The 14132-nt window shown below is 39.5% G+C and overlaps 1 protein-coding gene and 1 long non-coding RNA gene across 3 annotated transcripts in view; one reads left to right on the top strand and one right to left on the bottom strand.

Annotated features, from left to right (window-relative positions):
- The window catches only part of LOC308636587, a 30524-nt gene that overhangs the window by 8836 nt on the left and 7556 nt on the right, over positions 1-14132 (top strand). Inside the window, exon 2 of the long non-coding RNA XR_014019446.1 lies at positions 1026-1103. This is a non-coding gene — a long non-coding RNA (uncharacterized lncRNA). The remainder of the gene's footprint in view (positions 1-1025; positions 1104-14132) is intronic.
- Positions 6531-14132, bottom strand: part of NUP160 (nucleoporin 160) — a 57284-nt gene continuing 49682 nt past the window's right edge. For both annotated transcript variants that reach the window (XM_081272056.1, XM_081272055.1), the window contains exons 33-36: positions 12197-12338; positions 9397-9522; positions 7570-7674; positions 6531-7166 (exon numbers count right to left, since the gene is read on the bottom strand). In XM_081272056.1, coding sequence (XP_081128182.1) covers positions 7077-7166; positions 7570-7674; positions 9397-9522; positions 12197-12338 — 463 coding nt within the window. In that variant the 3' untranslated portion in view covers positions 6531-7076. The remainder of the gene's footprint in view (positions 7167-7569; positions 7675-9396; positions 9523-12196; positions 12339-14132) is intronic.

Raw genomic sequence — 14132 nt, forward strand, 5'->3', positions numbered from 1 at the left:
AGAAGCACTGTGATTCAGTGTATAGTCTCAAGGTCATAAATATTAACTCGTGAGCATGTGTGCCCCAGCCCCTTATGTATACCCTCTTGGCAGTGTGCCTTCTTTGTTTGGCCTGCATATAAAAAGCGCCAAGGGGAGGGAAGGAGAGGAGCTAAAATGGAACTGGCTGGGGGCTGGCTAATGGCTATGGCCACAAATAAAACATGTCTACCAGCCTGCGTCTTGCATCTGCTTTACTTGCTGAACCCTGAATCTGTTTCCTGGGTCAGAGCCCCCGCATCTCACACACACAACTGGAAGAAAAATGGGGCTCTGGAATTACTAAGGTTCTCCCTCCGCGCCTTTGTGTGTGTGGTTTTTTTTTTTTTTTAAGAGAGAGGAGGGAGAGGGAGAGAGAGAGAGAGAGAGAGAGAGAGAGAGAGAGAGAGAGAATTTTTAATATTTATTTTTTAGTTCTCGGTGGACACAACATCTTTGTTGGTATGTGGTGCTGAGGATCGAACCCCGGGCCGCACGCATGCCAGACGAGCGCGCTACCGCTTGAGCCACATCCCCAGCCCCGCGCCTTTGTTTTTTTGGTTGTTATGATGTTTCAGTAAAACCAAGTTATCCTGGCTGACATTTGACAAGGGAAAGCTGGGAAAATCATTTGAATAAACATGTATTTTCTTTTTATTTAAATGTATTTTTAAAGTATTTTTAAGTTGTCAATGGACCTTTATTTTTATTTATTTGTATGCAGTGCTGAGGATCGAACCCAGTGCCTCCCACATGCTAGGCAAGCGTTCTGCCACTGAGCCACCACCCCAGCCCCTAAATGTATTTCTTTTTTTATGTTTGTTTTGTTTTTTTAGTTGTTGATGGACACTATGCCTTTATTTTGTTTTATTTGTTTTTATGTGGTGCTGAGGATTGAACCTAGTGCCTCACATGTGCAAGGTAGGTGCTCTACCACTGAGCCACAACTGCACCTAAACATGTATTTTCAAACATACTTAGTCACACTCATATTTTGATATCCACAGCTGAACTTCCTAAACCCAAATGAAAACTCTGGCTTTTGAAACTTCAGCAAGAGATCGCCCCAATGGTGAAATATGCACGTAAGTCTCAACTGTAGAATGAAACTTTGTGGTTGTTGTATCTAAATCTTATCATTTATTTGGTTTCACCACAAATAGGTGCACTTCAGTACAATTCAATTCTGACTTTAACTACCTGGAGTGAGAGAAGGACTCCATAGGTTTAAGGACTTGTTGTTAGGCCACCCCACACTTTTTGAAATTAAAAAAAAAAAAAAAGTGAAATAAAAATTCTATGAATTTTGAATTCAGTGAAATAAAAATTCTGACTGGTATAAATTTTGGAGCTTCCAAGACCTCCTCAGTTTCCATAACTCACTAGAACCACTTGCAAAACTCAGAAAAGTGCTAAGAAGTCTGACTTCAGACAAATCCTTTCATCTTTTTGCTATTTGGTTAACCAAATAAATAGGGTTGATAGTATCGACCTTGTAAAGGATTATTTGAGTATTAAAGGGAATAATTTTGAGAACATTTCTTGAAACAGAGACAGTGTCTGGCTTACAAAAAGTGCTTAATAAATAATTGATTAAAAAATTTTTAAGTTGTTGACAGACCTTTATTTTATTCATTTATTTATACGCAGTGCTGAGAATTGAACCCAGTGCCTCACATATGCAAGGCAAGTGCTCTACCACTGAGCCACAACCCCTGCCCCTAAATAATTGCTTTTATTTCAAACATGTTTGTTAATTTAGTCTGCAGTTGTTTTTAAAGGACACAAACTTTTGAGGTTTTTCCACCACACTGATGCATCACATATGCCCAGCTCCTTGTGTTGTATAGTTTCTGCATTTATTGGCTGTTGCCAAGGATTTTCATTAGGGACTATAACTTTGGAACTAAGGAAAGCCATGTGACTTATATAGAGATCAAATCCATGTCCTTGGGCTCAGTAATGCTTGTAGTAAGGTGAGCCAGCTTGGCAGATGACTCCATTTCTTTGACAGCCACAGCACCTGTGGAAGAAGAGCTGTGCTGGGTGAAGTAAAAATAATTTCTATGGAAAGGATGATAAATAGGGCAAGCTGTAGGAGTGTGGCTCCCATGTCGCCTCCCTGAGGAGTCGGGCTGTGTCACCCTCCCAGCCCATCAATGTGTTCACCAAGTTGAAAGCTTATACTACAGTGTGGTGTTCAGAGTTTTTAACGGGACTTTATTGCATAAGCGTGATTGAATTAATTGGCTACAAGACTGGACTCAATCCCCAGCTCTCCTGTCCTCCCAGAGGCTGGCCTAACCCAAAGTTCCACCTTTTAATCTTGCAGTTGGTCTTCAGGGGACCAGCCCAAATTTTCAAGTTAGTCAGGGGCTCACCAGGAGTCACTTTATTAGCTTAATAAATTCCCATCATTCAGGAAATTCCAAAGGTTTTTGAAGTTCTGTGCCAGGAACCAGTGACAAAGACCAGATTTATTATACCACATTACGTGACCTCATGTGTTTTATGGAAATTCATTTAAACCATGAAGCCTGATTTACTGAAAGAAATACCTATTTTTATTCCATAGGTTATTTGAACAATAAATTGACCTTTAGCTGGAGCTATTTGTACACACAAAAAAGGATTAATGAGTTACCTATATTAAGGTCTCTCCGTAATTTGAGCAAAAAGCCATAATACATGACTATGTTTTTAGGTAGTATGCATATAATTGGAGAGAACTGTGATGATTAAAGGAAAATAGCTGGGCGTGGTGGTGCATGCCTACAATCCCACAGACTCAGGAGGCTAAGGCAGGAGGATCACAAGTTCAATTGCTAGCTTCAGCAATTTAGTAATTTAGGGAGATCCTGATTAAAATTTAAAAAGAAAATGAAAAGGGCTAGGGATATCCCTTAATAGTTGAGTGCCTCTGGATTTAATCTCTAGTATCATAAATGGGGGGGGGGGAAGATCAAAGGACATTATGACTTCCTATAATATAAACTATATACTAGTAGTAAAAGTGTTCCAGAGTGAGGTAAATCAGCTTAACTATGTTTTCTAGAATGTGTTACCAATAGACTATAAGTTCCATTTACTTTCTCATTAGTGACAGGAATGTGGTTATCTGCCAAAGGTTGGTAGATACTTAAGGAGGGAGGTGGCTAATAGCAGAATCAAGCAGTAGTCAGTTTTTTTTTTTTTTTCTTGAAGAGCTGGTGATTGTAGCCAGGTTTTAAGATTTTGTTCTGTTAAAAAATATTTATAGGAGAGCCGGGCACGGTGGCACACACCTGAAATCCCAGAGGCTCAGGAGGCTGAGGCAGAAAGATCCCGAGTTTAAAGCCAGCCTCAGCAATGATGATGCTCTAAGCAACTAAATAAAATACAAAAAAGGGCTGGGGATGTGTCTCCGTGGCCGAGTGCCCGAGTTCAATCCCCAGTACCAAAAAAACAAAACAACAACAACAACAAAAAATTATAGGAAATCATTGGACTGAGTGTAGGCCCACAGGAAGACCCAACCCAAATGGAGTTACCCATCCTAATGTTACAGTTACCAATCCCAAACGAAGTTCTTTTTAATATTTTTTAGTTGTCAATGGACCTTTATTTTATTTATTTATATGCGGTGCTGAGAATTGAACCCAGTGTCTCAAACATGCTAGGAAAATGCTCTACCACTGAGCCACAACCCCAGCACTCTTTCTTTATCTGACTTTAGGGAGAAATCTAGAGAATGAGATAATAACCAAACCCAGAAGCAAACATTTTAGCTGGAATAAAGAGGTTCCCTTTTTTTATTTGGTGGTGGTAGGTACCAGAGATTGAACACAGGGGCACTCAACCATTGAGCCACATCCTCAGCCTTATTTCCTATTTTATTTAGAGACAGGGTCTCACTGAGCTGCTTAGTGATTTGCTGTTGCTGAGGCTGGCTTTGAAATCACTATCCTCCTATCTCAGCCTCCAGAGCCGCTGGATTACAGGCGTGAACCACAACACCTGGCAGGTTCCCCCCTTTTTAAAAAAACATTTTATTTATTGTTTTTGGTACTGGGGATTGAACCTAGGACCAATTTAACAGTTACATTCCCAGGCCTGTTTGTTTATTTTTTTGGGGACAGGGTTTCACTAAGTTGCTCAGGGCTTCACCAAGTCACTGGCCTTTTTTGGAGGAGGAGCAGGGATTGAACCCAGGGGCACTTAACCACTAAGTCACATCCCAGCCCTTTTAGAGACAGTGTCTTGCTAAATTCTTGAGGTTAGCCTCAAACATGCAATCCTCCTGCCTCAGCCTCCTGAGTCACTGGGATTACAGATGAGCACTTTTATACCCAGTGAGGAAAATAATGGAAGTATTTTTTTAAGTACTGGGAAATTGAACCCAGGGACACTTTACTACTCAGCTATATCCTCATTTTTTTCCAAATATTTTTAAAATTATTGATGAAGGGGGCTGGGGTTGTGGCTCAACGGTAGAGCGCTCGCCTGGTGCATGTGAGATGTCGAGTTCGTTCCTCAGCATCACGTAAAATAAATAAATAAAAAATAAAGGTATTGTGTCCAACTACACCTAAAAAAGAGTTGATGAGCCTTTTATTTAGTTGAAAAGTATATTTATTTGTATGTGGTGCCATGAATCGAACCCATTGCCTCACATCTGCTAAGCAAGTGCTCTACCACTGAGCTACAACCCCAGCCCACTATATCCCTTTATTGAGACAGTATCATGCTAAACTGCTAAAATGTTGAGGCTGGCCTCGAATGAAATTCCCCTGCCTCAGCCTCTGGAGTCACTGGGATTACAGGTTTGTGTCACCATGCTCAGTTCTGAGGGCACTTTTTTTGTTATTACTATTATTTTTTTTTTAGTTTTAAGACAGGGTCTCACTAAGTTGCTTAGGACCTTCCTAAATTGCTGAGGTTGGCCTCAAACTTGGGATCCTCGGGCCTCCGCCTCCAGAACCACTGAGTGCAGTGTTCCACTGCACCCAGCTCTGAGGCAGGAAAATCACAAGTTCAAAGCCAGCCTCAGCTACTTATCGAGGTCCTAAGTAACTCAGTGAAACACTGTCTCTAATACTTTATAAAAAAGGGCTGGGGATGTGGCTCAGTGGTTAAGTGCCCCTTGATTCACTCTTCCTGGCACCAGGAAAAAAAAAATTGCAAGGTCTAGCAAACAAAAACACAAACTCCAAAGGGTCAGAAAATTGGAATGGAGGTTGCATACACATTGTGCTCTGGTAGGAATCAAAATGAAAAAGAAGAAAAATAGAAAAGCTAGACTGGCTCCAGCATGGGTTTTAGGCCTTGAACCAAAAAAATATGGGGACAGGAAAAGTTGGTTGAGGTCTCATGAAGCCATACCTTCTTTGATCAGCAATCCACTGGATAGATTTCTGGAGCAGCCAGTCTCTCACTACTTGAAGCTCTCCACAGAGATGCTATGATAGGGTCCAATGTTTTTAGGCCATGGGTTAAATATGTACATCTAGGTCAAAGTGTCTTACTATGGTTAAAAACCCCAAGTTTAGAGAGCTGGGAGTTCAAGGGCTCCCTCAATCCCTAATTGCACCAAATGCCTCATATTAATCATGATAGAATTAAAATGAAAAAAAGAAACACATCTCAATCTACCAACAATACCATGCAAAAATTCACACAATTTAAGTATATAGCTGGGTGTGGTGGTGCAATTCAGGAGTCTGACGCAGGAGGATCACAAGTTCAAGGCCAGCCTGGGCAATTTAGACCCTGTCTTAAAATTTTATAGGCATGAAAGCTTCTCAATCCAGTATATTCTGGCCCTATACATTATTAGAATTTACTTGAAAAATCTACATGGTGGACTTCCATTTGTTTTCTTAGCTAAAAGTCTACCCAACTTTAGCTTCAGAACCTGATTCAAAATATAATATTTTCTTTTTTTGCAGTACTGGGGACAGAACAAGGGATATTCTACCACTGAGCTACATCCCCAGCTACGCTTTCCATTTTTTTTTAATATTTATTTTTTAGTTTTAGGTGGACACAATCAATATCTTTATTTTATTTTTTAAAGATGTACACAATATCTTTGCTTTTTTATATTATTTTTATGTGGTGCTGAGGATTGAACCCAATGCCTTACACGTGCTAGGCGAGTGCTCTACCACTTGAGCCACAACCCCAGCCCCTCACATTTTTTTTCTTTATTGCAATCTAGTGCTTTAACTCAGGAGTACTCCACCACTGATCTACATTCTAGTCCCGTCCCTGCTTTTTATCCAGGGCTGAGGACTGAACTCAGGCCTTGCGAGTGCTAGGCAAACGATCTGCCACTGAACTAAATCCCAAGCCCCATTCTAATCCTTTTTATTTCTTATTTTGATGTAGGGTCTTGCTGGACTCCCAAATTGCAATCCTCCTGCCCCTGAGCCTCCCCAGGTGCTGGATTTATAGGCATGCACCACCACACCTGACTCAAAATATGATACCTTCTTTAAACATCTGGTGGTAATTTTACGCTTAACTAGGCAAATTATTTAATACTTTATTGAAGATCATACAAAAACTCCACAATAAATAATGAAAAGAGTACATAAAGTCATTAGCCTCCATTTGCAATACAGAAAATACATGTCAGTTCTGGACCAAAATAATTCCATTGAAATACAAAAAGTGATAGGGAAGAATTAAAATATTTGCAGTGACTGCTTTTGGTGGTCAGCTATAACAAACCAACAACCATCAGCTATTTTGGAACGTGAGAGTAGGTCTTAATTTGCAGATAAAGAATGTCTTCAATAGTTTAAAAAAATATATAAACTCTAAAAAAGCTGTGAATCATATACAAAAGTAGCTGTTTGAGAGACCAAGGTTGAAAAGCAGAAATTGTGTTAGCACCACCAGCAAGCACAGGTCCTCTGACACTTCTGCCCTCCTATTTTGTGCAGGATGCAGACTTGAGTGTTGTACACATCATTTACAGTTTGGAAAATCAGCCTTGAGTACAGGGTTCCTGGTAGAGTAGTCTTAAGCCCTAAGAGGCACCAAGTGGTTTCAAAGGCTAGTAACAATCCTCATCACAAGTTCCGGCGGTATAATAAATCACGTGTTGCCTTATCAACTTTTTGCTGGTAGTCCTCTAATTTGTCAAGTATTTTCTGGGATAGCTGTAAAGGAAAAGAAGGAAATCGTTACAGAGTAATTCCAGGATTAAAAAAGACTGATGTTAGATATGTGGTATTGACTATCAAACCCAGTGCCTCACATGTGCTAGGTGAGTGCTCTATCACTGGGCCACAACCCCAACCTTGTAAACTTCTTTAAAAATGGACTGAATGCAGTTTGTCTCTGTGTAATTAATGCATGGTTTCTCATTAGTTTATTTATTTTTTGGAAAAGTTGCTTAAGTCATTGACCTTATTTATAAAGGGACTGGAACAGCATGTTAACAGGGATAAATATTTGGCTTTTGCTCTCCCTCTAGTCCTTAGGAATTGAAGATCAACTTGTTAAGTATAGCTTGCTACTGCAGGAGTTCACAGAAGACAACTCATTAAAGAGTTTACATACTGCGATGTTGTGACTGTTGGCACTGTTCTCTCCCAGAGCCTGGAGAAGCTGATCAATAGAGGAGTATGGGAGCCACACCATTGGGGCTGTTGCAGACAGTGGAAACTGAAAGGAAAATGATATTTGAAAAAAATCTGAAAGTGCACTGCTTCTCCTGAATAATAGGTCCACAAGACTCTAAAAGAATTAAATATTTAATTCTTTTTACCAGTTAAGATCCTCCTATATTTCTTTTCAACTGGGGAAACTGTTCTTCTCAGTTAAATCAAATATATTTAAAAATTTATTTCAACTTAATCTTAAAGGAGACCTAAGGTCTATTAAGGATAAATACACTTTAACAACTCTTTTTGAGATGGACAAATTGAAACTATTCTCTATTTCAGTCTGAAATTTAATTTAAAATTTTAAATTCAAATTATCTGAAAACAAAATACTAAAAGCAAAAACAAAACTGGAAAAGGACAGGAAAGCTCAACTTTCAAAGTTCTGAATACTTCCTTGATAATTTAAGAACTCAGCTCTATAATAAGCCAGATCTGTTTAGACCTGGCTCATCTATTCATAATCTGTTTCAGATTTGGAATGTGTAACCTCTGGGCCTGTTTTCTGATTTACTGATGCTAGAGATGGAACCTGGGGTGTTCTTCCACTGAGTTATATCCCCACCCCCTATTTTTTGGTACCAGAGATTGAACCCAGCAGCGCTTAACCATTTAGACATATCCCCAAGCCCCACCCACCCTTTGGTGGGCAGAGGTTTCTGGGGATTGAACTCAAGGGCACCCGACCACTTAGCCACATCTCCAGTCCTATTTTATACTTTATTTAGAGATAGGGACTCACTGAGTTGCTTTGCGCCTCATTTTTGCTGAGGCTGGCTTTGAACTCTTGATTCTCTTGCCTCAGCCTCCTGAGGCACTGGGATTACAGGCATGTTCCACCACACCTGGCCCCAGCCTCCTTTTTAAAATATTTTATTTATAGACAGGGTCTCACTGAGTTGCTTAGGGCTTTGCTAAATTGCTGAGGCTAGCTTTGAACTTGTGATCCTCTGGCCTCAGCCTCTTGAGCCACTGAGAGTACAGTTGTGTGTCACCATACCTGGATTCCCCACACCATTTAATTTTTTTTTTATTTTGAGACAGGGTCTTGCTAAATTGCCTAGGCTGGCCTTGAACTTGGGATCTCCTGCCTCAGTTTCCAGAGTTGCTGGGATTACAAGTATGCACTACTGTGCCTGGCTCATCAGACGTTCTAAGAAATAAGGAATAAAACAGTCTCTTATCGATAAGGCTGTTGTAAGGATTAAATAAGAAAACCTTGTAGAGCTGGATATGTTGAGGCATGTCTGTAAATCCAGGCAGGATCAGCCGTAGCAACTTAGCAAGGACCTAAGCAACTTAGTCAGACTCTGTCTCAAAATAAAAAATAAAATGGGCTGGGGATGTGGCTCAGTGGTTAAGCATCCTGGGTTTAATCCCAAGTACCAGGTAAAAGAAAACCCTGTAGAGATGGCATAATCCCTCTACACAAAACACCAAATACTAACTAAAGCCATATTCTTTCCTTGCCCCCTTACTTCTATGGTGCTGGAGACTGAACCAGGGCTTTATGCATGCTAGGCAAGTGCTCCATTCTTTTAATGGAGAAAAATGAAATGTATCCCCATTTTATAAACAGGAAATTAGATATACCTACTGGGCCAATATTTACTTAACTGCAAACAATAAAGGTCAGACTAATATACATTTAATTTACTTTCAGATCCTTATCTTACTTGATATGTTAATACAGAATTAAAAAGAAATATTTATATGTACCTACCTCAATTCCAAAGTACTGATGTCCTTTTCCCAATACAGCATCCACATACTCAGAGACCAAATCCACAGCTTCTTCCAAAAGGTCATAGTTCAAGTATAGACGAAGCAACTCAGCAGCATCAACTTTCTGTAAAAATCCAGTGATATTTCCCTGCTGGCTAGTACTGAGGACTGAATTCAAGGGTACTCTACCACTGAGCTACCCCAACCCTTTTTATTTTTCATTTTGCTAAATTGCTCATACTAGCCTCAGATTTGTGATCCTCTTACCTCAGCCTTTCGAGTTGCTGGGATTACAGGTATGTACCACCAGCCCAGCTAAAAATTCAGTGATTTAGAATGTATACCTCCTTCCATTTTACCCAAGCACAGAGCAAAGGATGCTGAGTGTCTGATTCCCTGGCACTTACTTTTTTTTTTTGGTACTAGGGATTGAAGTCAGGGTGCTTTTACCAATGAGACACATCAGACAGGAATACTGCAAATTTGAGGCTAACTTCAGCAACTCAGTAGGACACCATCTCAAAATGAAAAAAAAAAAAGGGATGTAGCTCTGTGGTAAAGCACTCCTCTGAGTTCAATCTTAAGTACTACAAGAAAAAAAAAAACATATATAAATGACAAATGCAAAAGTCGTTCAAAGAATCACCAGTTTAAATTTATACCTAATTGGTACTGTCTCCTCTGAGAGAAGAATGAATATAGTCTCAGTTTGGAAGAATGCTATTAATTATGTTAAATGTTTTCTAAGTTCTGATTTGATTACATTCTTTCTTTTATCATCTTATTTTCTCTATTTTTTAACTTAAAATCAGCTTTCCTTATTTTAGACTATAGATTATCTTTTTCAAAATATTTTTTTTTTTTTGTTGATGGACCTTTATTTTATTTATTTATTTATTTATTTATTTATTTATTTATTTATTTATTTATATGTGGTGCTGAGAATTGAACCCAGTGCCTCACTCATGTGAGGCAAGGACTCTACCACTGAGCCACAACCTGAGCTCCTAAATTATTATTATTTTTAAAATTTTTAACCTTAGGTTCTCTTTCCTTATTCTATTTGAGGTAGCTGAATCTATATTTTAAAGAAGTCCACCATTCTAATAATTCTGATGCAGATAATCTGCTATGGTTGTCCCTCAAGAGCTCATATGTTGGAGGCTTGGTCCCTAATGTGGTGACTTTGGGAAATGTTGGGATCTTTAAGTGATAGGGCCTCGGGGGTGGTCCTTAGATCAATAAGGGTACTACCTAGAGGGATTACAGTAGTTCTTGAGAGTGAATTATTAAAAGTGAGCCCAGCCCTTTCACACCATGGCATATCTGCACGATGTGACACTGCCAAGAGGGCACTCATGGTAGCCAAATGGATGGCACTACATATTCTTGGATTTTCAGCATCCCAAACTGTTAGCCAGATACATTTCTTTCTTTCTTTCTTTTTAATATTTATTTTTTAGTTTTAGGTGGACACAATCTTTATTTTATTTTTATGTGGTGCTGAGGATCGAACCCAGTGCCTAACGCATGCCAGGCGAGCGTGCTACCACTTGAGCCTCATCTCCAGCCCCCTAAACTTCTTTCTTTATAAAGTTAGCCTGCCTCAGGTTTTTCTTTTGTTTCTCTTTTGAAGTACTGGGGATGGTTCGACAACTCTACCACCGAGGTACATCCCCAGCCCTAAGGTGATTTCTGTTTTTTTGGTACTAGGGAATTAACCCAGGGAGCACTTTATCACTGAGCTACATCCCTAGTCCTTTTTACTTTGAGACAGGGTCTCACTAAATTGCTTAGGGCCTTGCTAATTGCTGAGGCTGGCTTTGAAAGTGCAATCCTCCTGCCTCAGCTTGCTGAGCTGCTGGGACCACAGGTGTGTGCCACTGTGTCTGGCAAGGTGATTTCTTTCTTTCCTTTTTTTGTGGTGCTGGGGATTGAACCCAGGGCCTTGTGATTGTGGGGCAAACACTCTACCAACTGAGCTCTATCCCCAGCCCAAAGTTATTTCTTTCTCATTTATTCATTTGTTTATTTTTAAAGTATTTTTTAGTTGTTGATGGACCTTTATTTTATTACTTGTATGTTGTGCTGAGAATCAAACCCAGTGCCTTACCCATGCTAGGTAAGCTCTCCACCACTGAGCCACGATCCCAGCCTCTCTTTTATTTTTTAAAAATTAAATTAATTTATTTTTGGGTACAAGGGATTGAACTCAGGGGTACTTGACCACTGAGCCATATCCCCAGCCCTATTTTGTATTTTATTTAGAGAAAGGGTCTCACTGAGTTGCTTAGCACCTCACTGTTGCTTTGAACTTGCGATCTTCCTATCTCAGCTTCCCAAGCAACTGGGATTACAGGCATGTGCCTCTGTATCCGGCCAAAGGTTATTTCTTTATGGTAATGATAACCAGACTCATAGATCATCCACAAACTCAATTTTGACAATACCAATTTAAACAAACTGTTGCATTTGAAACTACTCCACATACTGACATGAATGTTTTAAGTTAACAGTAGAAACTATGTCCTGCATATACTCATTATTCTGAACATATGCTCATTATTCATTTAGCATATAGGCAGGCATTTATCTAATTAGTAACCAGTGGAACTTTAAATACCATGGTATGGCATTGTTGTTAGTGATTTTAGCTATGACTGAGAAACTGCCCACGGTATTTAATTCAGTATGTTTCCATAAATTATCAAACCTTTTTTAAAAAAAATTATCTCATGAAGTTATTTAGAATGGTAAAGAGCAGGTTCTTAATCTCAACAAGTTAAGATGTTACATACCTTGTAACTGTTTATAAGCCAATTGGGCAGAGGCACTCCGTGGGACAAGAGCTTATTGATTACACAGTGGTGATATAAGTTATTCTGCACTTTGTACCTGTCTAGATAAGTAGACAATAGTCGCCATGCTTCATCTGTAGCACTTGAAAACATCAAAAAGGACAAATGAATTTCAGATTTAAAAAAAAAATATTTTTCAGTTGTAGATAAACACACAGTATATTTATTTATTTTATGTGGTGCTGAGGATTGAACCCAGTGTCTTACATAAGCAAGGGAGGTGCTCTACCACGAGCTACAGCCCCAGCCCGACTTTTAGATTTAAAAAAAAATTTGAAGTCTGTCCCTGGTTGGTGAAGAGTTTCAGATTATTATTATTAATATTATTTTTAAAACCAAAGAGTAAACCCAGGGGCACTCTACCCCTGCTATAACCCGAGCCCTTTTATTTTTTTATTTATCTACATCCCCAGACCTTTTAAATTTTTTTAACTTTTTAAGACAGGGTTGGGCTAAATTGCTAAAACTGGCCTGGTACTTCTAATCCTCTTGCCTCAGCCTCCCAAGCTGCTAAGATCACAAGCATGCTAGGCTTTATTTTTTATTTTAAGACAGAGTCTATATTTCCCAGGCTGGCCTTGAACTTGTGATCATCCTGCCTCAGCCTCCCCAGTCACATGGGATTACATGTGTGTACCACTGAGCCTGGCAAGAGTTTCATATTCTTAACAGTGATTTACAGTACTATTTATAGTATGTATTTACAAAGAAAGACCTTTAGAAGGGTAACTAATACACTTAGATTCACTATGACTTGGAATAGTACTGGAACCTAGATGACTTAGATTTTGGTTCTTATGTTTTTCTCCTACTAATCACTTTTGCGGGTGGGGGTGGTGGTGGTGGTGGTGGCGGGGGAGAGAGAGGGGGTGCGGTACTGGGGTTTGAACTCAGGGGCACTCAACCATTGAACCACATCCCCAACCCAATTTTTGTATTTTATTTAGAGAAAGGGTCTCACTGAGTTGCTTAGTGCCTTGATGTTGCTGAGGCTGGCTTTGAACTCATGATCCTACTGCCTCAGTGTCCTGAGCTGCAGGATTACAGGTGTGCGCCACCGTGCCTGGCTCCACTAACCACATATTAATATTACTCTACAATTAATTTAATTTGTTTAAGGATTTCAGCAGAGGGAAGCAAACTGGCTCAGATTTTTTTTTTTAGTGGTTCCCAAACTTGAACAAACATTAGAATCATGTAGAAGTTCTGACTTAGAATAAGGTGCTATCTCATAATCTGTTTTAATAAGCAATTCTGATGTGCTAATTTAGGGGTTGAAAAGTAATATCAGAGAACTGATGCTATGGATTGAACAGTCTCTCAAAGTTCATGTGTTGGGAACTCAATCCCCAATGGGATAGTATTGGGAGGTGGGGCCTAATAAGAGGCTCTGTCCTCACATATGGAAAGGATTAATGTCCTTATTGTGGGAGTGGGTTAGTTATTGGGAGTGTAGAATTTGCTGGAAAGGCACACTTAGCCCTCTCTTGTCCTTCTACCTTCTGCCATGGAATGATGAAGAAAGAAGGCCCTGAGCACCTTGACGTTGAACTTCCTAGGCTCCAGAACTGTGAGCCAAATAAAATTCTGCTGTTACATATACCCAGTCTCAGGCATTCTGTTAAAGCATCAAAAATTAAAACAATGTCCATATTCTCTACCATTCTAAAATGCCAAGATGCATAATACAAGTGTAAATGAATTTCAGAAAAGAGTGTTAGATTATTTGAGGACTGTGAAGAAGAAACTGATGTACATTCAGGTACATCACTGGGTGCTGGAAAAGTACATGGAGAGAGAACATCTAAAGAAGGTATAATAGACAATGGGGGTTGGTGGGGTTGCTAAAGATTAGCTAGAAACAAGTTATAAGGGG

Source organism: Spermophilus citellus, assembly GCF_964194105.1.
Source record: "Spermophilus citellus genome assembly, chromosome: 2".
Lineage (NCBI taxonomy): Eukaryota > Metazoa > Chordata > Mammalia > Rodentia > Sciuridae > Spermophilus > Spermophilus citellus.